General features: G+C 44.2%; 1 protein-coding gene across 2 annotated transcripts in view; it reads right to left on the bottom strand.

Annotated features, from left to right (window-relative positions):
- The window catches only part of DNAI1 (dynein axonemal intermediate chain 1), a 148110-nt gene that overhangs the window by 92409 nt on the left and 30701 nt on the right, over positions 1-25000 (bottom strand). For both annotated transcript variants that reach the window (XM_087958757.1, XM_087958756.1), the window contains exons 6-9: positions 17210-17337; positions 14434-14550; positions 10233-10292; positions 8648-8782 (exon numbers count right to left, since the gene is read on the bottom strand). In XM_087958757.1, the coding sequence (XP_087814883.1) occupies positions 8648-8782; positions 10233-10292; positions 14434-14550; positions 17210-17337 (440 nt within the window). The remainder of the gene's footprint in view (positions 1-8647; positions 8783-10232; positions 10293-14433; positions 14551-17209; positions 17338-25000) is intronic.

Genomic DNA, 25000 nt, shown 5'->3' with positions numbered 1-25000 from the left:
GTTTGCTTGTTTTCTTGCAGATGTTTCATTTCCTAACTAGGTAAGTTAACATCATCAGTGCTAGAAGAGAATGGAGGTTATAGAGGAGAAGAGGAGGAGGAGGAGGAGGAGGAGGAGTGGAGTCCTTGGTTGTTTGCTTGTTTTCTTGCAGATGTTTCATTTCCTAACTAGGTAAGTTAACATCATCAGTGCTAGAAGAGAATGGAGGTTATAGAGGAGAAGAGGAGGAGGAGGAGGAGGAGGAGTGTGGAGTCCTTGGTTGTTTGCTTGTTTTCTTGCAGATGTTTCATTTCCTAACTAGGTAAGTTAACATCATCAGTGCTAGAAGAGAATGGAGGTTACAGAGAGGAGGAGGAGAAGTTGCTTGCTTGCTTGATTATTTTCTTGCAGACATTTCACGACCCAACCGAGGTCCTGCGCTAGTGATATTTGTTACCTAGTTTGGGTCATGAAGCGTCTGCAAGAAAACCACCAAGCTCAGGGAGCATCAAGGACCCCACAATTCAACTCTATTCTCCTTTAAAGCTGCTAGTGGAAAGATAAGGTGAGATGAGCATAGGGCTGAAAGGGACCCTCGACCAAGTCTATTTTTGAAAACTTCTAGGGATACAGAATATATTATAGAATAACAGAGTTGGACGGGGGGCCTTAGAGGTCTTCTACTCCAACCTCTTTGCTTCAAGTCGCATACCAACTTAAGGCATGTCACCCCCCGAAACACACCCTCCCATGTCTCACACACACACAGAATCAGCAGCACAAAACAACAGCCGATGCGCCAATTACAGCCTCATGGTGGGAATTAAATGAAGCGTGCTGAGAAAGCGCTTAATGGAGACCCCGGTGGAACAATTTCTGTTTCTTCCTAATGATCTCTTTCTGGCAGGCTCATCTTTCTGAGATGAGATCTTTTTTCCCCCTTTGTAACCGTCTAGTTTGAATGGTGTGTAGACGTTGTTCATCTCTATGTGCCTGTTGATGGCTGAATGCCAGACCTCCAGAAATTCTCGCACACGGCGTTTCATCTTTTTGAGCCAGTCATAACATCCCAAATGCCCGGTCCTTGTGAGCATGAAGATTTACCACTTCCTGGTGAGGACTTTCGGGACTGTTAAAGAGGCCCGTTTACAGACGGTTCTCGGTTTATGACATCAACGGAGCCCCAAATTTCTGTGGCTAAGGGTACACATAGGGTACTTGGAGATTTTTGTCCCGTTTTATGACCTTCCTGGCCACATTTGTTAAGTGAAATCACTGTGGTGGGTTCAGTGAGGAACAGGTTGGGAAGCGAATCCATTTTTTCCTGTGGACTTTTGCTTGTTGGTAGGTCGCAACAGGGGATCGTGTGATTCCAGTGTCAACTCATAAAATATTTCTCTGGCCTTTTTAGAGTTGCCAACAGAAAGGGAGGGGGGAAAGGGGTTTGAAAGAGCAGTGTGGCAGCTTGGAAATTCAAAGTGCATTCCATAAATGTTTTCAAATATAGTAACTAGGTGACTGAAGTTTCTTCCGTACAAATATCTAATCGGAGAGCATGACTGATGACTTGTGGGAAGTTAGCACCCACCCCTCTCCTAGAAAAATGAAATATTCTAGGAAATATTCAAAAGGCAGAATATTTCCCCTAAAGAGAGTAGAAACTCAGAAGCAGAAGTTAATGGGTGGACCATTAAGGGGGGGGGGGGAGGAACAGAATATTTTACATAACAAAGATCTACTCCAGGTAGAGTCATGATAGGAATTTCTCAAAGCCCTTTCATTACATCATCACCCAGCAAGGCTCAACCAAGCCTGGGACTCAGGACAGCCTACCGAGTTGCCCCTGCAGCGTCCTATGGGAGTCTGACAACCAATCAGAACACAAGCTCAAATTCAAATCTCAACAGAGGCTATAAAACCCAGGGACCCTCTGCATCTCCTTCCTTCCTTATTTGGAGCTCCAAGCCATGTCCACCATTAAACCATCTTTCCAAACAGCCTCCATGTTTTCAGTGTCTTTTTCCCCACTTGGAACTGAACCCAGAAGGATAATTCTTCCAACAGACTCTTGGCTATGGAGGTGTCCCATTGGAGAATATGAATTACGATACACCCAGGGGATGGAGGGGAAAACCAGGGTCAAGGGTGACAATGAATTGTGTGTCTCAGAGTCGGCTACACCCAGGCAGTGCCGGCATGTTAACTCCCAATAAATCCTTTTGAAGTCTTGGAAGTTTGGCTCGAGACTCATGATTTAATTGCGGGGTAACTGCCCGAATCCTGACAGCTGGCTGACTCTGCGGCCATCATAAAAATGAGCCGGTTGCCAAGCGTCTGAATTTTGATCATGTGGCCGTGGGGAATGCCACAACGGTAATGCCGCGACGGTCTTAAGTGTGAAACATGGCCCTAAGTAGAAGCAAGACTACTCCACACACAAAAATGGAAGGACACTTCGATTCCCACCCTGGACGAACAGCTACAGAAACTGAAGGTGGCAGAAATGGCTGGAGGGACCATTTTGACCAGAGAAAAGAATATAAATACTTTTTGTGGCTACCTGGAGACCAATTTTGGGGTTTGCGCTCGAGGTGGGAAAAAGTTAAACTTTTGAATTTGGCTTTTAGCAATTAGATTGATTGTCCACCATGAAGCTGACCTGGCCGAAGCCATCTTGGAGCTTCAGTGCTGACACCCTGGAATGAGAGATAGGGAGGGAGGGGGGCATTAGAGATGGCTTGATTTGTTTTTATAGAAATTAGTATCTCATATAATCAAGATCAAGGGAAGTGCTAATACCCCTCTGTAAAGTGGGAGAGGAACCTCAGAGTCTTAGTGGACAACCAGTTAAATAAGAGCCAGCAGTGTGTGGTGATAGATAGATAGATAGATGGATGGATGGATGGATGGATAGATAGATGGATGGATGGATGGATGGATGGATGGATGGATAGATAGATAGATGGATGGATAGATAGATAGATAGATAGATAGATAGATAGATAGATAGATAGATAGATAGATAGATAGATAGATATATAGATAGATAGATAGATAGATAGATAGATATGGATGGATGGATGGATGGATAGATGGATGGATGGATGGATGGATGGATGGATGGATGGATGGATGGATGGATAGATAGATAGATAGATAGATAGATAGATAGATATGATAGATAGATACATATATAGAGATGATAGATAGATAGATAGATAGATAGATAGATAGATAGACAGATAGATAGATAGATAGATAGATGATAGATAGATAGATAGATAAGATAGATGATAGGCAGAGAGAGATAGATGATAGATAGAGATAGATAGATAGATAGAGATGATATATAGAGATAGATGATAGAGATAGATAGAGATTATATATATAGATGATAGAGATAGATGATGGATAGAGATAGATAGATAGAGATGATAGATATAGATAGATGATAGAGATAGATGGCAGAGCCACTTCTGCCAGCATGCAAGCGGTTGCCCGGAAGAGCCCCACTGCACATGCGCCCATGCCACCGCCCGACAGCTGATTGTCAGGTATCGGACGTGCATGCGCAGGAGCCAGGGGTACACAGATGTGCATTCACACGCAATGTGCATGGGGGGTGTCTTGCGCACATGCACAGAGATGCATGAGGGCGTGGTGGGGGCAGTATGCACTGCCTTCTGGGTACTGACACGCAAGCACATATGCGTGAGCTCGCATGCAATTTTTGGCCAAAAAAGGTTAGCCACCACTGACCTACAAGGTCCCTTCCAACTCTGTGTCATGCCTCTGGTGGAGACTGACTCTGAGGAAGAGGAGGAACAGCCAACAGGGAGTGGGAGTGTGGCTCCAGAGGTGGTGGAGGAGGCTGGGGAAGGGCAGAGGCCGGCTGAGCAGTCAGAGGAGGATCCAGGTCCATCCCCTATCCATCCTAGGACACGCAGGGAGGGAAAGGATCAGGGAAAAGCGAGGTCTACTCAGGAGGAGAGGACCATGATCCTCCTCGTGACTTGCAGCTTGGAGCTATGTATATAAGTTTGTAACTGCGTAGTCAGAATCGCTGGAGTCAAAGTTTAGTGTTTCCTTTGAAAGAGGTTGTTAGGAATAACCATAGTTACCTAACGTTGTTTGGGTAAATAATATATAAACCATGATAGCAAAGTTTAAATGTGTTTTTCATTTTAAACTCTAAATCAGGGGTCCCCAACCACTGGGCCGCGGACCGGTCCCGGTCCGTGGAACATTTCCTACCAGGCCGCCGGTTTGCTGGCCGCCGCCATCTTGTTTGACGAGAAAGTGCTTCCGGGTGAGCTTTTGTGGTTGGAAAGCGGCGTTTGGGTCCTGAAGGAATCCTCGCGCCTTAGTTTCATCAAGGGGGGGCTTCAACGAAACTAAGGCGCGAGGATTCTTTCAGCACCCAAGGCAAGGCGAGCTGAGCGACCGTCCCAAAGCTGTCCCGAAGCGAAGCCCATCGACAAAGGTACAAAGGAGGAGTTGAAGGTGGCGGGGAGAAGCGGGGGACGGCTGGCTGGCCAGTCGCTCAGCTCGCCTTGCCTTGTCATGCGTGCTGATGCCGGTACCGGGCCGCAGATCATTTTGTGATGCCGGTACCGGGCCGCGGCACAAAAAAGGTTGGGGGCCACTGCTCTAAATGATATAATTTGGGTGCAGTTGAGAAACTGCCATAAGAGGGAGCTAGAGAACCTGGATTGCTACTGGATTGATGGTTGATTGTTCTGCGTGTTCCCTGTTGCTGACCTCGAAGGAGGAAAGAGTTTTGAATGCTGCATATCTAATCTACTGTGAGAAGATATTTACTGGACTGATTTATGGATTGACATTGTAAGTTAACTGACCTTTTTTTTCGACACTGGATTTTTGCAATTGAACAATCTCCGGACTGAACTGACTGAACACTAGTGAATGATATTTGGACTGTTTGACCCTGCTAAACTCTTAATGGAATAAACTATTCAACTAAGACAGTGTATCCGTTTTTACTGAGTGTGAAAACTAAAAAACGCTTTCTCTCATATTCGCCTGACTGCCTGACTGCTGTGCACATTCTGCTAGGGTATATCCCTAACAGAGGTTTATCTTTGTTGGCGTTCTTCCCATGGACTCTCCCCATTATCTTCCTGGAATGTATGATTAATTATCTTGGCTTACTTCCGAACTCTCGTCAATGCGGTTTGTTTTGGTTTCCTTTTGCCTCATTATTTACTTTTGTGACTTTAAACTGTGCCTAATAAAACAGTGAAGTTAAGTTGAAGGCATTACCAGACTTTAATGTATGTTTTGGGTTTGGGGTTATTTTGAGAGATTACGGGTCATCACACTCTGCTAATCTGGATATGGATCTGTAAATGGCTAGATTATATTACTATGGAAAAGTAAAACGCCGTGCTTTGATGTTAATGCTTTATTCTACTGCAGCAGGGGGAGTAGGGCAAGTCAATGCTTTTTCTAACCCAAACTCTAACCCTAATCCAATGTGGCTTCCTATTTGCTTTTGTATTTTGTATTTTATTCTATGATCAAATAAAACTCTTTAAAGATGGGGGAGGGGAAATTGCCGTAAGTCCCTTTTTTCAATGATGTTGTAACTTGGAACAGTCATTTACTATTGTAAATCAAGGACTAGCCAAATAGCGGGGTTATAATTCAGCAGCGAAGTCTCAGGCTTCACACGGATACAGGGAACTGTTTTTCTGCCCAGCGGTGTGAAGACAACGAGCTGAGCGAGGGCCTGGGGCTTAATCCATCATTAGCTCCTGCCTTGTCGGTCTAATTAAATCAGCAGTCAGCTCCTTTTTTCCTTTCCATCCATTTTCTTTGCCCCCACAAAAAAATCAGTTAATAGGCTTAAATCAATCGTCTCATCGTTGCCACCCACTGGGTTCCATCAAGGGCAGCCGTCATGGGATTTCCTCACATTTGGTTTAGTGTCCCGCACAAACTCGACTAAATCTGGTGCTAATTTATATTCAACAAACCACAGTTAAATCTGATAATCCTAGAGTCTGGTGGTCCTAGCGCAGGATTACCAGGTTTTGTAAGGGCTTTGTTCCTTAGGCCGTCTGTATCTGGTAAACTCACAAGATTCATTTTTCTCCCCATGTACACGGATACATCCGCACTAGACTGCATTGTTTGTCTGTGCCATATAATATATGTGGGTATATGCATAATGTTGTATTTATTTATTCATCTGTTTATTTTATTTTGTCATGTCCATGTAGTGTATATTGAAGGTGGTGACCCTTTGAGAGCCGTAGGCAACGAAATTTCATTTTAATGTATGATAATTAGTGTACAATCAAAGTGACAATAAAATTATTATTCTATTCTATTCTTCTATTTGCTCTAGTCTATTCTACATTCTAATTCTATTCTATATTCTATTCTATTCTATATTCTATTCTATTCTATTTTATATTCTATATTCTATATTCTATTCTATATTCTATTCTATTTTATATTCTATTCTATTACTAAGTCATATTCTATTCTATTCTATGTTCTATTCTATTCTATGTTCTATTCTATTCTATTCTATATTCTATTCTATATTCTATTCTATTCTATTCTATTCTATTCTATATTCTATTCTATTCTATTCTATTCTATTACTGTCACATTCTATTCTATTCTAAATTCTGTTCTATTCTATATTCTATATTTTATTCTATATTCTATTCTATTACTAAATCATATTCTATTCTATTCCAAGCCATCTTGGATTGAGGTTGTAAGTCAAGAGCTAACTGTAAATGGGCCTCTTTAATAGTACTATAGTCCCCACAGGGAAGTGAGTCTTGCTGGTAAATCTTCGTGCTCATCAGGACTGGGCACTTGGGATGTTATCACTGGCTCTAAAAGATGAAACGCTGCACGAGAGAATTTCTGGAAGTCTAGCATTCACAACAATAAGCCATCAACAGGCCCATAGAGATGAACAATGTCTACACACCATTCAAAAGAGACAGTAAAAAAGGGGAAAAAATCCTTCTTGGCGGCAATAAACACCCAGAGAAGCAGAGACTAACGTCAAGATTAACACTAGACCAATGATCAAGAAGCAAACAATAATCCAATCAAGGAGCTCAGACACACAGACAGTAGAAATCAGCCTAATTAAGGCACCACCAAGAACTCCCCAACCAACACTGATAGGGCAAGCCACTTGTATATCAAAGAGGGCAAACTCCACTCCCTTCTAGCACTGATGATGCTACCTAGTTGGGTAATGAAATGTCTGCAAGCAAACCACCCAGCTCAGAGAGCACCAAGAACTCCACAGTCCTCCTCCTCCTCCTCTTCACAAACTCCCCACTATTGTAGTACTGATATTGTTACTTAATTGGGTAATGAAACGTCTGTAAGCAAACCACCCAGCTCAGAGAGCACCAGGAACCTCAGTCCTCCTTCCTCCTCCGCTTCCTCTCCTCCTATCTGCAAACCTCTAGTTAGCTATTTGTCAGAGTTTAATTGATTTAAGAGCTGACTAGCTGCTACAATGGTATAATGCTGGGAATGAGTCAGCAAGCTTTTGGGGCTGATATCACTTTAAGAGCCTGTAATAAGAAGAGGCCCTGTTTGGGCCTCTCTCTCTCTCTCTCTCTCTGTGTGTGTGTGTGTGTGTGTGTGTGTGTGTGTGTGTGCTTCTGTGCTGTAATTTGTTGGTTGCCGTTTGTTTGAGGACTGACTAAAGTACATGTATGTATATATTCTTTACTATTTAAATACAAACCTCTGTTTGCTGTATTTGTTCCGGGGTTGTCTCACATAGTCAAATTGTGTGCACTCTGACACGATCCATCCATCCATCCACCTACCTACCTACCTACCCACCCTAATCATCTTTGTCACCCTTCTCTGCACTTTTTCTAAGGTCTCAGTTGTTGTGGTTCGCTGGCAGCCGGTGCAGACGGCAGCAGAATCGGACAGTGGGGAAGAACGGGGACCAGTCCAGGAGTCTGGAGAGGACTCGGACGAGGGTCTTGCATCCAATGCAGAGATGGGGCCAGGACCATCTGGGAGTGGGGTGCTGCCTCCGAAGCCTCTGGAGTCTGGCAGCAGTGAGGCAGAGGAACAGGGGGAGCCTGTTCCCAGTGCGCGTGTGCACAGAGCTGCTAGAAGGCGAGAGCAGCTGACACAAAAGGGGCGACTCGGGAGTAAGGCTGGGAGGTGATTGGCCCTCCCATAAGGTATAAAAGAAGTGCAAAGGTAAAGAAACCTTTGCAGGCAGCAAAGTCATTCGATCGTTTCAGATTAATCCTTGAAGCTCTGTGTGGACTTTGGTTTTTTTATAGTTCATTTGGCACTTTAGCTGTTGGCAGCAATTCAAAGGAGAGAAAGGTGGGTGCTTATCTCGAGGGACTGCTTGGGACTCATTACCAGAAGGCAGCTGACAACTGCCAGCCTGCCCTGGCCCCATCTCTGCCTCTGATGCAGAGCCTTCCTCAGCCTCCAGGACTGGCCCAGGTTCCTTCCCAACCTCCTGACTGTGTGATTCTGCTGCCATCTCTGCTAGCTGCCTGCGGGCCACAACAACAGGTGAGTTGGCTAATGAAAGGTGGAGATAAGGAGATGGCCTCCAGAGAGACTGGAATTAAAGCACACACAACACAACACAACACAACACAGAAAGATGCAACAGCACCTGTGATTCCAGAGAGGTTAATTTCCTTCCCATCATCTTGTCTTCTTTCTTAGTCACAGGGGCTTTCTGTTTTTCTTTCTCCTTGGACTTTTCCAGCTTTTGGAGTTCTTCCACATAAGCATCGTAGATGTTCCACTAAGAGGAAGAAAGAGTGAGTCGGTCGTAGATTCACAGAGGTAGGAGGTGATTTTCTTGGTTAAGTTAGTCCTGTGTTTTTTCAAATTTGGCAGCTGTAAGAGGTGTGGACTTCTGGGAGTTGAAGTCCACACCTCTTACAGTTGACAAATTTGAAAAACAAATTATTTTTTTATTCCCCATGCAATCTTCAAGAAAATAGCCAAGCGAGCGTGGAAAACAACTCAACCAAAATTAGAGACATGCCGATTACTGCTGTGCAACTGTACCTGAGCGCAAAGTAGGTTTGCAAAATTTGAATCCCGAACAGGCATCAAAACAGGATGAAGGATAGGAAGAAGACCAGGCTGAGAGGCCAAGCAAGAAAGAGCTGCAGCAAAAAAAGAAAGGAGGTTTAGGAAAGGAGGGAAGGAAAAAGCCAAGACGATAGAAAGGTAGAATGTGGCGGCAAAGCTCAAGACCCTTTAATGTGGCATAAGAAAATTTCAGAAGGGCTTATAACTAAGGACAGTGAGGAAGAGTTAAGATCCTGCCAGGCAAACAAAAAAAAGGAGGAAAAATAACATTAAATAGAACTTTAATTCCATGGGGGTTACATTGCAAAAGGATTCACAGGGTGTTTTTCCTAGCATCTCAACATTCGAAATCGTTCAGACAAACTTCACAAGATTTCGAAGTCAGATTGCTGAGGGATTGTGCTTGGTTGCACGGAACAAATGCAGGAGACACAACTGGTTGTGTAATCTCTTCTCGAACCTCCAGCAATGGAGCACCCACAACTTCTGGAGGCAAGGCACTCAATTCCTGCAACTGTTCTTCATATTCTTTATATGTACCCTAATCATATTTCTATACCATTTCAGGCAAATGGCTGTCCAATCTCTTCTTAAAAACCTCCAGTGATGGAGCACCCACAACTTCTGGTGACAAGCAGTTCCCCTGGTTAATTGTCCTCCCTGTCAGGAAGTTCTCCTTAATTCTAGGTTGCTTCTCTCCTGGATTGGTTTCCATCCATTGCTTCTTATCCTACCTTCAGGTGCTTTGGAGAATAGCTTGACCCCCTTCTTCTTTGGGGCAGCCTCTGAGATATTGGAACACTGCTATCATGTCACCCCTAGTCCTTCTTTTCATTAAACTAGACATATCCAGTTCTTGCAACCATTCATTGTATGTTTCATCCTCCATCCCCCTAATTCTCTTTGTTGCTCTTCGCTGCCCTCATTCTAGAGTCTCGACATCTTTTTTTACATCGTGGCAACCTAAACTGGATGCGGTATCCCAAGTGTGGCCTTACCAAGGCATTATAAAGTGGTACTAACACTTCACGTGATCTTGATTCTGTCCCGCTGGCAATGCCACCTAGGACTGTATTCTCTCCCTCTCTTGACAAGAAGCTGGACTGCCTGTACAGGTGCCCTGGCAGACCCACAAGAAAGAAAGGAGCCGTTACCTGGTTAGCAGTGTCCGAGAAAGTTGCTCTGGGCGGGGGCTCCATCTGGCAGGCCCTGTCCTGAAAGAAAGAAGTTTGAGGGTAAAGGTTCATTCTCCAAATTCGTGGGTTGGTTTCCAAATGTTTCGTTACCAGGCTAGGTAATATTTATTTTTATTTTTATTTTTTATTTATTTGATTTGTCAATTGCTTACAAGATAATAGGTATAAGTATATACATAGTTATGAATACATGAAATGGATACATATAAGAAAAATAAAAAGAAACAATAGGACAGGGACGGTAGGCACGTTGGTGCGCTTATGCACGCCCCCTACAGACCTCTTAGGAAAGGGGTGAGGTCAATAGTAGACAGTCTAAGGTTAAAGTTTTTGGGGTTTGGGGAAGAAACCACAGAGTCGGGTAGAGTATTCCAGACATTGACCACTCTGTTGCTGAAGTCGTATTTCCTGCAATCAAGTAATATATTCAGTGGAGTTTAGGGTATGTCAGGGTCGGTGTTCTTCTTTTTTTGTGGGTGTTTTTTGGTAATTTTTTTATTTTATTTTATACAAACAATCCATCTTCCATTTAAACAGTGTGTCGTCTGGGTACAAATATCTTGTGCAATAACAATTACAGTTTATACATATTCATTGCTTGGTGTTAATACTCTATTCTTACTTAATACTAATATATACATAGGATATCTAATTTGTTAAAGTCTTGGGATTTAAGAGCCGACCAGCAGTGAAGCTGATGCAATATAAGGCTGATGCAATCAAGATGAATCAGCATTAGTACTGCCTCTTTAAGACTGAGGATGAGTTCTACCCCTTTAAGAGGTGTTTATATAAGACAGCAACTAGAGGGCATTTTCTCTCTCCTTTTGTCCTGTAACCACTGCAGAGTTCTCCGTGTAGAGTTAAGAAGATTGACTGCTTGTCAGGTATTTTGCCTACCACATATATTTCTGTATATAACTGTTGTATATAAACCACCATTAAATGTCTAAGTGTGTGCTGCGTTTTGCTCCTGGGTTGTCTCATAAAAGTAATCATGCTGCAAAAGCTCTGACATAATTCTTATAACATTCCCCACCTGAACATGTTTAATTCTTTTCACATGTTTATTATTTTTCGCTAGTCTGCTTTAATTTCTAACTTCCATATTTTATTCTCCAAGCCATTGATAAAATAATTCCCATATCGTATAATAAAGTTTGTTCCTTCTCTTTAATTGTTAATGTTAGCCTAATGTTAGGTGTTCTTCTGTTTATAAGGGCTTCAGGTGTGGGTGTGTCAAGGGAGGGTCTCGGGATGGGTCAGGAGTGAGAAAGAAGTTCGTCAAGAATTCCAACCCAGATAAAATTCTATGAAATTTGGGACCTTTTCTATCAATGGCTAGATAATAAAATATAATAATAGAATATTTAGATTTTTAGGAAACAATGAATACACATTTCTTTTTTTTTTCTTTGATACTATTTTTATAAAATTTTATTAAGATAGACTTGGTATGACTTTATGATTATCTCGTTAAAGTATGAATTAATAAAATTATAGTTAAATGATTGTTTAATAATGATATCAGGCTATATAATTGTTGATTGATAATATGAGCTATTATGTAATATAACTAAAATGGAGACTATGAAATGGATGCACAAAAAAAGTGGTAAACCAACCGATACACTGTCTGTAAACTTATGAAGGAAAGGATGATGTTTTTATGTTTTATGTGTTTTTGTTTGTTGTTAAAATTAATAAAACTGTTTTCAAAAAAAAAATGATAAAGTATATGAATTAAATTAAATAAATTAAGATTATGTATGCTGAAGAAGAAAAAAAAGAATTCCAACCCAGCATTTGAGCACCTGCACCTGGGGTAGATCTATGACAGCTTGCCACTGCCAACCCACCACGAGCAACGCACCACAGGCTAATTTGCCACGGCCAACCGACCTCGCCATGGGACAAGAGTTACACTAATCTCGAAGAAATAGTGGAACAGGATTCTGAAAGAAAAGATGCCAAAGGAGGGACCAAATGAAATGTGAAGGACAAAAATTAAAAGGGTGTTTTAATTATTTTAAGTAATGAAATCAAATGGTTGAATTGTCCCACATGCAGCACATTGTCCTGTGGCGATTTGGACTTGGCCTCAGTGAGTCGGCCGTGGCAAGTTGGTCATGGTGAATTATCCCATTCTGCCTGGGATGGCCACGATGTGGAATACCAGAGCTGGTGTTCAGCAGGTTCTGACCAGTTCTGGAGAACCGGTAGCGGAAATTTTGAGTAGTTGGGAGAACCAGCATAAATCCCAACTCTGACTGGACCCACCAACCCCATCTCTTCTCTGCCTCCCATTGAGTCCCACCTGATTGGCTGGGTCTTCTTTGGTTGCCCTGCACAGGAGAACGGAGCTGAAAAGCAGGTTAGTGGGGTGGGGAGGGAATGGGATTTTGCAGTATCCTTCCCCTGCCATGCACACCAAGCCACTCCATACCCACCAAGCCACCCCCACAAACCAGTAGTAATTTTTTTTTGAATCCTACCGGGTAATCCTTGACTTACAACCATTTGTTTAGTCACCGTTCAAAGTTGTACCAGGATTGAAAAAGTAATTTATGACTGTTGTGCACACGAGTCATTGCAGCTTCCTTGTAGTCACGTGATCAAAATTGGGGCACTGGGCAACTGGCCTGTATTTCTTTTTCATGTTCACTGCTAAAACCCCCCCTTCCATTAGATCAACTTTATTATGAACAGAAATCATCCTCCTTTTCCAGTGACGGTTGATTTTGGGTCGGCTGCTGCTTCCGGTAAAGTTCAGCCACCTGAGCACTGCTAGTGTGGCCTCCTCTGGTTTCTTATCATCTCGGATGCGGAGGAATCTGGGAAGTGGCATGTATTTCTGACATGCAGGAAGGGGGGGGGGATTCTACTGGTTCAGACCGGTTCTATAGAACCGGTTGTTACAATGCTGCGCAGTTTGGAGAACCAGCAAATTGTGCTCCTGACTGGCCCCCTTCCTCCCCTCCCCTCCCCTCCCCACCCAGTCAGTCCTTCTCGCGCATGTGCAACATCACTGACGGCATCCTCCCCCCGCCCTTAAGTCATTCCTTAAGGTCTTTCTTTCTTTCTTTCTTTTTCCTCCTGACAATCAGCTGTTCTGATGATCAGTTCTGGGCTGGGATTCCCCTCACTTACTTATTGCTTTGCCCAGGAAGCTTCCCTGAGACCCGGGAAGTGGGAGGGGGGTGTTATGTGAGCCCCCCCCCGCCCATGCTCCGTTTTTTGCCTTCCTGGGCCTCGGGGAAGCTTCCTGGGAGCAAAAATGCCCCCCTCCCAGGAGGCATCCCTGAGGCCCAGGAGGTCAAAAAACGGACAGGGGGGGGGTGGGTGCTGCAAAAGAGGAGGGAGGAGAAGGAGAAGAAGAGGAAAAAGGAGAAGGAAGGGAGGGGAGGAAAAAAGGAGGAGGAGGAGGAGGAGGAGGAGAGAAGAAGAAGGGAAGAGAAGGAAGAGAGAAAGAGAGGAGGAGGGGAGGGAGGAGAGAGAGGAGAAGGAGAAGAAGAGAAAAGAGAAGGAGGAGGAGGAGAAAGAGGAGGAGGAGAAGAAGAAGGAGGAGGAGGAGAGGGAGGAGAAGGAGGGAAAGAAGGAGGAGGTGGAGGAGAAGGAGAAGGTGAAGAAGAGGAAGAAGAAGAAGAAAGAAGGAGAAAAGAAGAAGATGGAGGAGAGGAAGGAGGAGAAAAAGAGGAAGAGAAGAAGAAGACGAAGAAGGAGAAGAAGAGGAGGAGGAGGAGGAGAAGCCACACCCACCCAGTCACATGGCCACACTCACCTAGCCACGCCCACCTAGCCACGGCCACAGAACTGCTTGTAAAAATATTTGCATCCCAGCCATGCTGACATGGGCAACGTCCGGGGGAGGTCACGTGGTCTCCTTTGACGACCTTCTGCCAAGCAAAGTCAAGGAGGAAGCCAGATTCACTTAACAACTGTGTGACTTAAGCTTAACCAGCACAGGGATTCATTTAACGACTTGTGGCAGGAAAGGTCATAAAATGGCGCCAAGACTCACTTAACAACTGTCTGGCTTAGCACTGGAAATTTGGGGCTCAACGGCGGTGGAAAGTCGAGGACTACCTGCACCCTTGCTTGGAAGAGTCCCGGAAAGGGGACTTTGGCCCGGTATCCAAAGGGGAGCAAGGATTCCTACCCGCACGGGGTTGTTGAAGGTCTGGGAGGCTCTTTCGCTGAAATTAAACTGGTTGGTGAGCTTCCGCTCTTGCGCGGGTCGTAGAGGGAGTTCGTATTCCTTCTCGAGCTGGACTTCCTGTTGGAGGAGGAGGAGGAAAGGAGGCAGAGCTGAAAACTAGCAAGGATTCCATCTTACCGAAGGGCAGGTTAACAGATTAACAGAATGACAAAGTTGGAAGGGACCTTGGAGGTCATCTAGTCCAACCCCCTGCCCAAGCGGGAGACCCTACACTGTTTCTGACAGATGGCTGTCCAGTCTCTTCTTGAAAGCTTCCAGGGATGAAGCTCCCACAACTTCCGAAGGCAACTTCTGTTCCACTGGTTGATTGTTCTCACTGTCAGAAAAGTTTCTCCTTATTTCCAGGTTGAGTCTCTCCTGGATGAGTTTCCATCCATTATTCCTTGTCTAGACTTCCTCCTTCCCATCCTCACTTCTATTTCCTTCCTTCCTTCCTTCCTCCCTCCCTCCCATCTCTTCCCTCCCCTCCTCTCTTCCTTCCTTCCTTCCTTCCTTCCATCCTCCCTCCCTCCATCTCTTCCCTCCCTCCCTCCCTCTCTTCCTTCCTTCCTTCCTTCCTTCCATCCTCCCTCCCTCCCATCTCTTCCCTCCCTCCCTCTCTTCCTTCCTTCCTTCCTTCCTTCCTTCCTTCCTTCCTTCCATCCATCCATCCTCCTCTCTCCTCCCTCCCTCCCTCCCTCCCATCTCTTCCCTCCCTCCCTCTTTCCTTCCTTCCTTCCTTCCTTCCTTCCTTCCTTCCTTCCTTCCTTCCTTCCTTCTTCCTTCCTTCCTTCCTTCCTTCCATCCTCCCTCCCTCCCATCTCTTCCCTCCCTCCCTCTCTTCCTTCCTTCCTTCCTTCCCTTCCTTCCTTCCTTCCTTCCTTCCTTCCTTCCTTCCTTCCTTCCTTCTTCCTTCCTTCCTTCCTTCCTTCCTTCTGATACAGAGATTAACAGAGTTGGAAGGGACCTTTTAGGTAATCTATTCCAACCCCCCACATAAGATGGCTGTCTGGTCTCTTCTTAAAAACCTCCAGGGATGGAGCAGCCACAACTTCTGGAGGCAACTTCTGTTCCACTGGTTGATTGTTCTCACTGTCAGGAAATTCCTCCTTATTTCCAGGTTGAATCTCTCCTGGTTCAGTTTCCATCCATTGTTCCTTGTCTGACCTTTGGGTGCCTTGGAGAATAGCTGGACCCCCTTCCTCCTCCCTGTGGCAGCCCCTCAAGTATTGGAAGGCTGCTCTCCTGTCTCCCCTGGTCCTTCTCTTCCCTAGACTAGCCAGGCCCAGTTCCCGTCACCAGTTCATCTTAGGTTTTATCCTCCAATCCCCTCATCATCCGTGTTGCTCTTCTCTGCCCTCTTTCTAGAGTCTCAAAATCTTTTTTATAGTATGTGAGCAACCAATAGTAGAAAACGAAGAGTCTATTGATGTTCGTGAAGAACAATGAGGAGAAGAAATTGCAGGAGCTAAAGAACTCCAAATGCTACTGGTTAATCAAGATTAACTGAGGGACTCTAGACAGAGAAGAGTAACCAAGATGATTAGGGGACGGGAGGCTAAAACATACCAAGAACAGTTGCAGGAACAGGGCCTGGCTAGTCTAGTGAACAGAAGGACCAGGGGAGACATGATAGCAGTCTTCCAATATTTGAGGGGCTGCCACAGAGAGGAGGAGGGAGGGGGTCAAGCTATTTTCCAAGGCACCTGAAGGCCAGACAAGAAATAATGGATGGAAACTGACCAAGGAGAGATTCAACCTGGAAACAAAGAGAAATTTCATGACAGTGAGAACAATCAACCAGTGGAACAGAAATTGCCTTCAGAAGTTGTGGGAGCTTCAACATTTGAGACTTTTAAGAAGAGACCAGACAGCCATCTTATGTGGGGGGTTGGAATAGATGACTTACAAGGTCCCTTCCAACTCTGTTAATCTCTGTATGAAGGAAGGAAGGAAGGAAGGGAGGCAGGGAGGGAGGTAAGACATGGGAGGGAGGGAGGGAGGAGGGAGGGAGGAGGAAGGAAGGAAGGAAGGAAGGAAGGAAGGAAGGAAGGAAGGAAGGAGGAGGAGGAGATGGTATGGAGGGAGGAAGGAGGTGAGGGAGGGAGGGAGGAAGGAAGGAAGGAAGGAAGGAAGGAAGGAAGGAAGGAAGGAAGGAAGGAAGGGAGGAGGGAAGACATGGCAGGGAGGGAGGGAGGGAGGGAGGGAGGGAGGAAGGAAGGAAGGAAGGAAGGAAGGAAGGAAGGAAGGAAGGAAGGAAGGAAGGAAGGAAGGAAGGGAGGGAGGGAGGGAGGGAGGGAGGGAGGGAGGGAGATGGGATGGAGGAAGGAAAGGAAGTGAGGGAGGGAGGTAAGACATGGGAGGGAGGGAGGGAGAGGAGAGGGAGGGAGGAAGGAAGAGAGGAAGGAGGAAGGGAGGAAGGAAATGTGAGTGAGGAAAGGAAGGACGAAGTCCAGACAAGGAATAATGGATGGAAACTGAACAAGGGGAGATTCAACCTGGAAATAAGGAGGCATTTTCTGACAAGAAGAACAATCCACCCATGGAACAGAAGTTGCCTTCAGAAGTTGTGGGAGCGCCATCACTTGAGGCTTTCAAGAAGAGACTGGACTGCCCTCTGTCAGAAATGGTGTAGGGTCTCCCGCTTGGGCAGGGTGTTGGACTAGATGACCTCCAAGGTCCCTTCTAACTCTGTTAACTGACCACCAGTAATGAGAGGATTGCTCTGAAGCCTTACTGGCGATTCTGGTTTCTCTCCTATCATCACTTCCACTTCCTCCTCTTCGCCTCCTTCAGCTTCGGCTTCTTTCAGTTCTGCGTCCAAGGCCTCGAAGTCCAGAACCAGGGACGAAACCGGACCCGCCACTAAGAACAAAACAGACGAAGGGAAGGAAAAAAATGAAGAAACCAATTTATTTCAGAGGTCCCCGCAGAATACTTCCTCCCCACCAGTACCAATGGCTTCTCTGCTCTATAGGTAGTGCTTGACTCTATAGGTAGTGCTTGACTTATAACTGTTACGCTATAAGTTATAATGACACTGAAAAAAAGGAACTGGGGTCCATTTCTTTCTTTCTTTCTTTTTTAAATAAATTTTATTAAGTTTCCAAATTTTAAAAAACATAAAACAAAACTTTATACATTATTATCACACATCAAGACATCTTTTGCATTTCCTCACATTTTTCAGTCTATGTATTTACTTATTCCTTTACCATTGCATGGGGTCCATTTCTTTCATATTTATGACCGTTGCAGCATCCAGCATGGTCGCTTTGGCAACGGGCTCGTATTTATGACCTAATTAGGATTCCCCTTTTGCGACCTGCTGATGAGCAAAAGCCAATGGGGAAGCCGAATGCACTTTACGACCGTGTAACTAGCTGAATGACTGCAGTAGTTCGCTTAACAACTGTGGCCAGCAAGGTCATAAAATGGGGCAAACCTCACTTAACAATAGGAATTTTGGATTCCGTTGTGGGCATAAGTCAAGGATTGCCTGTAGGTATTTAAAGTTGGGGCTCCGGCTAGGAAATCAGCAGCAAGGACTCAATTTTCTAGCCAGAAAGCCTTTATGAAAGAAAGGATAAAAGAAACAATATAATTTACAAAACCCACCGTCACCATTGCAACCGATTCTACACGGGGCAAACATCACATCAATTGAAAACTAGTGTCAGCCTTCAAGATCTTCTACTATTGCTTTGCATCTTTTGGCTGCCATAAGTAACGGGGGAGGAGGGGGGATATTGTCTGGGAAGCGAGCTGGAGGTGTTACATTCTTGTGTTGTGTAAATGAGGAGGGGGGGGAGTATAAATTCCTGTTTAGGTTTCTATTTCTCGCTTAGCTTTCTTTTCTCTGCACAGCTGCAAACCTTTATCAAACTATGCCAAGGTCAACGGACAGAGGCCTCATCCCCACCTGAAGATGTCCACATGATGACATTCACAACTTTTAATTGGAAGAATCTTTTGAACTATGGGGGGTGGGAACATTTCCATCACTTTGTATATGTGATTTGCGCGCCTAATTTCCCAGATTCAGAATTCTATGGTTGCTACCACTTCAATTTCAGTAAAAGACATCTTTTCTCTAATCTAAGGAGTCTAAGTATTTCTTTCTTGAATTCTGAATGGAGCACCACCTGACAACTAGGATCCATGAAAAATGGCTGGCCTGGTGACCCTGAGGAACAGACAAACCTCCAAGTGGCCTCAACGACCCTCTGAAAGGATGCAAACAACCAGCAAGGAGTATAAAATCCTTCCCTTCCCTACTATTCGATCAGAGCTGGGATGAGAAACGAAACATCTTCAAAGAACAGGAGAGAAAAAAAACAAGCAAGTCCACAGTTGCCTCCTGGAAAAGCACCTTTGACCTGGATGATGGAGAAGCTCCGTAGACTTTTAGCTTCACAATTTGGGATGGACACCCTTGGAATGGTGGGGGAGTAGGAATGGATTTCCAGAGGGAAAATTGCAGACGACAGGAACCAGGAGCACCACTCAGGTGACCCCGAGGAAACAGATAAACCTCCAAGTGGCCTCAACGACCCTCTAAAAGGATGCAAATGACCCTCTAAAAGGATGCAAGGAGTATCAATCCTTCCCTTCCCCACCACCTGGTCAGAGCTGAAGAAGCTTCTTGGAGGAGAAGCAAAATGTCTTCAAAAGAAAAAAACTAGAAAGTCCAGTTGACTCCTGAAAAAAAGCACCTTGGGAATATTAGCTATTATTTGGGAGGGACACCCTTTAAATGTTGTGGGAATAAGAATGGATTTCCAAAGCAAAAATGGCAGATTACAGGAATCATTTGCACCACTCAGGTGACCCTGAAGACACAGAGAAACCTCCAAGTGGCCTCAAGGACCCTCTAAAAGGATGCAAATGACCAGCTGTCTGCAAGGAGTATCAATCCTTCCCTTCCCCACCATCCGGTCAGAACCGAAGAAGCTTCTTGGATGAGAAGCAAAACATTTTCAGGAGAAAAACCAGGAAGTCCAAGTTGCCTCTTAAAAAAACAAAAGCACCTTTAAGATATGGATTGAGAGGAACGCTCTCTCTGGAAAGTAACACATAGCCATCCAGATTCATTACTGTCCATAAATTAATCGAATTCTCTCGTAGTCATGCATATTTATATAGCCGTCTGTACAATTTTTGGTAGCTTCGCCAGATGATCCATCAATTAAAAGAGGGAGGAAATCCACCCACCCACTTTCTCTATTCCATGTATAATTAGCTGTATTTCAATCATTTTCTCCACTGCTCTCTTTTTAAAAAGCAGAGGAGACCAATTTATTTGTGTTGTTTCGATACAAGATGGGCAGCAAATAAATGTAATTAATAAACACAGGTAGTCCTTGACTTACAACAGTTCGTTCAAAGTTACAAGGGCACTGAAAAACGTTGAGTTACAGCCATTTTTCACACTTACGTGATCAAAATGGAGACACTTGGAAACAGACTCGTATTTATGACAGTTGCAGTTTCCTGGGGGTCATGTGATCCCCTCAGGGGTGGGATTCAAATTTCTTAACAACCACTTCTGTGGCTGTGGCCTAATTTGTGGGTGTGGCTTGGTGATCATGTGACTGGGTGGGCGTGGCTTGCTGACTGGGCATGGCTTGGTGGTCATGTGACTGGCTGGGCATGGCTTGTATGTAAATATTATATTTGTGTAAAGATTTATTTAATTTTTTATTTTTATTTTTAAAAAAAGCAACTTTTACCCAAAATCAGGCAAAGCAGGCAGGCCGATTGAGTTGCTCGCAGAATCACAGATTCACTCAGAGATCTACCTTTCTGCAATCTGCTACCTGAGTCTGCACTGAAAAATAGAAGCTTCAGTCCTAAGGAAGGTCCAGCTCTGCTTTTAGATTAGCTAGAAAGCAAGAAATCCAACCATTTCCTGCTTTCTAGCTAATCTAAATCTCCCGGCGCAGCTGATAGTCGGAACAGCTGATGGTCGTGGGGAAAAAAAGGAAAAATTTACCAAAGGCAGGCAAGTTGGATGGCGCGCATGCCAAGTAAGGAGTGAGTGGGCGGGGAGGGAAGGGGCCACCCATTGGCACGATTTTTTGGTTCTCTGAACTGCGCAGAATCGTAACAACCGGTTCTGTAGAACCGGTCTGACCAGGTAGAATCCCACTCCTGAATCTCCTTTTGTGACACCCTGATAAGTAAAGTCAATGGAGAAGCCAGATTCACTTAACAACTGTGCCAAGAACGGTCGCAAAATGGGGCAAAACTACTTAACCATCGCCTCGCTTAGCAACAGAACTTTTGGGCTCAATTGTGGTCATAAGGCAAGGACTACCTGTCTTGCCAACTTTCCATGTCATTTATAACACAATTCCCAGTTTTCCTGTAACTTTTTAGAGGGAAAGTGACAAAGGAGAAGTGTTTATACTTCCAGTGATAGTTGCACCATAAATTCCTATAAGGACATTCTACACAACAACCCTTTGACTTTGCAGTTTCTATTGGGAAATTATTTATTTATTGAATTGAATTTATATTGCCACCTAATTCGCCATGGTGACTCAATTTAGCCTTTTTCACATCAACCCCTAGATGAAGATAGGATTGTCTATATATCAGAATGGCAATTCTGATATTTTCATATCAATATTCCCATGTTTTATATAGCATTATTCCAATATCTGAGGGGCTGCCCCAAAGAAGAGGGAGTCAAGCTATTCTCCAAAGCATTTGAAGGCAGGAGAAGAAGCAATGGATGCAAGCTAATCAAGGAAAGAAGCAACCTGGAATTAAGGAGAAACTTCCTAACAGTGAGGACAATTAAGTGATGGAACAACTTGTCTCCAGAAGTTGTGGGTGCTCCATCACCAGAAGCTTTTAAGAAGAGACTAGACAATCATTTATCTGAAATAGTATAGGGCAGGAGTCTTCAAACTTCACAGCTTCAAGACTTGTGGACTTCAACTCCCAGAATTCCTCCTCCAGTCATGTTAGCTCAGGAATGCTGGGAGTTGAAGTCCACAAGTCTTAAACTTGCCAAGTTTGAAGACCCTTGGTATAGGACAATGATGGCGAACCTATGGCAAGCGTGCCACAGATGACGGCACTTGAGCCGCCAGCAAACTTACCTCACTGCGCATGCACGCGCCTCACAGCTGATTTTCTGCAAGTTTGAGGCCTTTTTCGGCCTTCCAGGGTCTTGAAAAAAGCCTCTGCAGGCTTTGCAGGACGAACAATAGGCCCGTTTTGTCACTTCCTGTAGTAACCAAACGGGCTTATTATTCAACCTGCAGAGGCTTTTTTCAAGACTCTGGGAGGGCGAAAAAGGCCTCAAACCAGCCGAACAATCAGCTTTGAGGTGCAGTGCAGGTAAGAGGGCTGCAGGGGGGCTGGAGGGATGGCACATGGATGTGCAGGGGATGTGGGGGCGCACGCAAGCCTTCTAGGTGCTGACATGTGAGCATGCGCGTGCTAGCGTGCATACAATTTTTGACACAGAAGCCCCAAAAGGTTATCCATCGCTGGGTACAGGTTCTCCTGCTTCAGCCGAGGGCTGAACTAGAAGTCCTCCAAGGTCCCTTCCGGTTCTATTCTGATTTTGACTGACGTCAGCATCTTCCAATCACGTTTGACTACAACACCCAGAATGCCCCACTCAGCCTTTGGCATGCTGTCAAAACGAAGCAATGGATGGGAACTGATCAAGGAGAGAAGCAACCAAGAACTAAGGAGAAATTTCCTGACCCGTGAGGACAATTTATGGCCTCCTTTCAGAACCTGTGGGGGCGTTTTAAGAAGAGACTGGACAGCCACTTGTCTGAAATGGTATGAGGTCTCCTGCTTGAGCAGGGGGCTGGACTAGAAAACCTCTAAGGTCCCTTCCAGCTCTATTCTGATCGAATCCTGACACTGCAATCAAAACTTTGCTTAGTGTGTGTGTGTGTGTGTGTCCCACTGCAAAGCTGAAGTTTTCAACAAGGAGTCCATCACTCTCTCAAAATCCCATTCTTATTCAGCCTTTGCCAGACTGAGCAGCATATATGTGAAGTCAGCATTATGTGCTCTTGGCACATTGCTTTAGATTTGCTTATGGAATCACATTTGCACTAAGCTCTTTAATTGGTGTCATCAAGATAAACAAACAAACCATGGTCCCACTTGTTCCAAATCGTTTATGTGCATAAATATCAAAAGCCGCCTTCCAAATAAGATTCCTGGATTGGACTGTTAAGTTCCTTAATTATACAATCACAGAATCCTAAGGCTGGAAGGGACCTTGGAGGTCTTCTAGTCCAACCCCCTTCGATACCATCCTGGACAAAGGGTTGCCCAGTCTTTTCTTGAAAACTTCCAGTGTTGGAGCACCCACAACTTTTGGAGGCAAGTTGTTCCTCTGATCATTCCAACTGTTAAGAAACTCCTTCTTGATTCCAGGTTGCTTCTCTCCTTGATTAGTTTCCATCCATTGTTTCTTGTCCTGCCTTCAGGTGCTTTGGAGAATAGGGTGACCCTCATCTTCTCCGCTTAGCCCCTCAAATACTGCAATACTGCTATTTGTCATCCCCTGGTCCTTCTTTTCATTAAATTAGAAAATAAAATAGGTATAGGTATAGGAATAGAATAGAATGAAGTTTAGAATAGAATAGGAATAGAATAGAATAGAATGGAATGGAATGGAATAGAATAGAATAGAATAGAATAGAATAGAATGGAATGGAATGGAATGGAATGGAATGGAATGGAATGGAATGGAATGGAATCATGAAAGAATAGAACCAGAAAAGAAAAGAATGGAATGGAATGGAATGGAATGGAATGGAATGGAATGGAGGGAGTGGAGTGGAGTAGAGTAGAGTAGAGTAGAGTAGAGTAGAGTAGAGTAGAGTAGAGTAGAGTAGAGTAGAGTAGAGTAGAGTAGAATAGAACAGAACAGAACAGAACAGCATAGAACCAGGAAAGAATAGAATCAGGAAAGAATAGAACCAGGAAAGAATAGAACCAGGAAAGAATAGAATAGAATAGAATAGAATAGAATAGAATAGAATAGAATAGAATAGAATAGAATAGAATAGAATCAGGAAAGAATAGAACCAGGAAAGAATGGAATAGAATAAAATGGAATAGAATAGAATAGAATAGAATAGAATAGAATAGAATAGAATAGAATAGAATAGAATCAGGAAAGAATAGAACCAGGAAAGAATAGAACCAGGAAAGAATAGAATAGAATAGAATAGAATAGAATAGAATGAATAGAATAGAATAGAATAGAATAGAATAGAATAGAATCAGGAAAGAATAGAACCAGGAACAGGAAAGAATAGAACCAGGAAAGAATAGAACAGAAAGAATAGAATAGAATAGAACCAGGAAAGAATAGAATAGAATAGAATAGAATGAATAGAATAGAATAGAATAGAATAGAATAGAATAGAATAGAATAGAATAGAATAGAATCAGGAAAGAATAGAACAGGAAAGAATAGAATAGAATAGAATAGAATAGAATAGAATAGAATAGAATAGAATAGAATAGAATAGAATAGAATAGAACCAGGAAAGAACAGAATAGAACAGAACAGAATAGATTAGAATGCTTGATGCTCTCTGAGCTTGGTTGTTTTCTTGCAGACATTTCATAACCCACCTAGCATCATCAGTGGTAGAAGAGAATGGGGTTGGCAGAGAAGAGGAGGAGGAAGAGGAGGAAAGGAAGGGTGGGAGGGAGGGAGAGGGAGTGGGAGGAGGAGGAGGGGAGGAGGAGGAGGAGGAGGAGGAAGGAAGGGGTGGGAGGGAGGGGAAGAGGGAGTGGGAGGAGGAGGGGAGGAGGAGGGGGAGGAGGAGGAGGAGGAGGAAGGACTGTGCAGTCTATGCTGTCTGAGCTAGGTTGTTTTCTTGCAGACTTTTCATAACTAGGTTACCCAACTAGGTAACATCATCAGTGGTAGAAGAGAATGGGGTTTGTTTTCTGTTTATATACTAGTGGCTTGTCCTATCAGCATTGGTGGGAGTGTTCCTGGTGGTTCCTCGATTAGATCGTTTACTTCTCGCCCTGATGATGTTACCTACTTGGGTCATGAGACATCGGGAAGAAACCAGTTATCGGAAATGTTATAAGGCTATCTGTCCATCCAACATTGATCTATTCCACTTGCCTGTCACCACAATTCCTGCTTGAGGAGGGGGTTGGACTAGAAGACCTCCAAGGTCCCTTCCAACTCTGATTTTTCTGTTAATTAATTAGTGGCATGACTTGCCTCCCGAAGTGAGGGCTGCATCACTGGAGATTTTGAAGAAAAGATTGGGCAACCATTTTGTCTGCAGTGGTCTAAGTTTCCTGGCTGAGCCAGGGGTTGGACTAGAAGGCCTCCCAGGTCCCTTCCAACTCTGTCATTCTGTTATTCTCTCTCAGATTGCCTCAGTCCCTGGCTCTTTTTCACTCTTTGTTTCTGGCTGGCACCAGGGTTTCCTGCTGAGTCATCTCTTTTGCAAAAGCCTTTCTTTTCCCAATCGTCCCTTTGGCGCTGTTTCTCGACGCTGCTGGC

The sequence above is a fragment of the Notechis scutatus genome, chromosome 2 (assembly GCF_049901735.1).
Source record: "Notechis scutatus isolate UNSWTSFEM ecotype Mainland chromosome 2, rNotScu1.2, whole genome shotgun sequence".
Taxonomy (NCBI): domain Eukaryota; kingdom Metazoa; phylum Chordata; class Lepidosauria; order Squamata; family Elapidae; genus Notechis; species Notechis scutatus.
The sequence above is the reverse complement of the archived record's forward strand: the minus strand, read 5'-3'. Positions and strand labels throughout refer to the sequence as shown.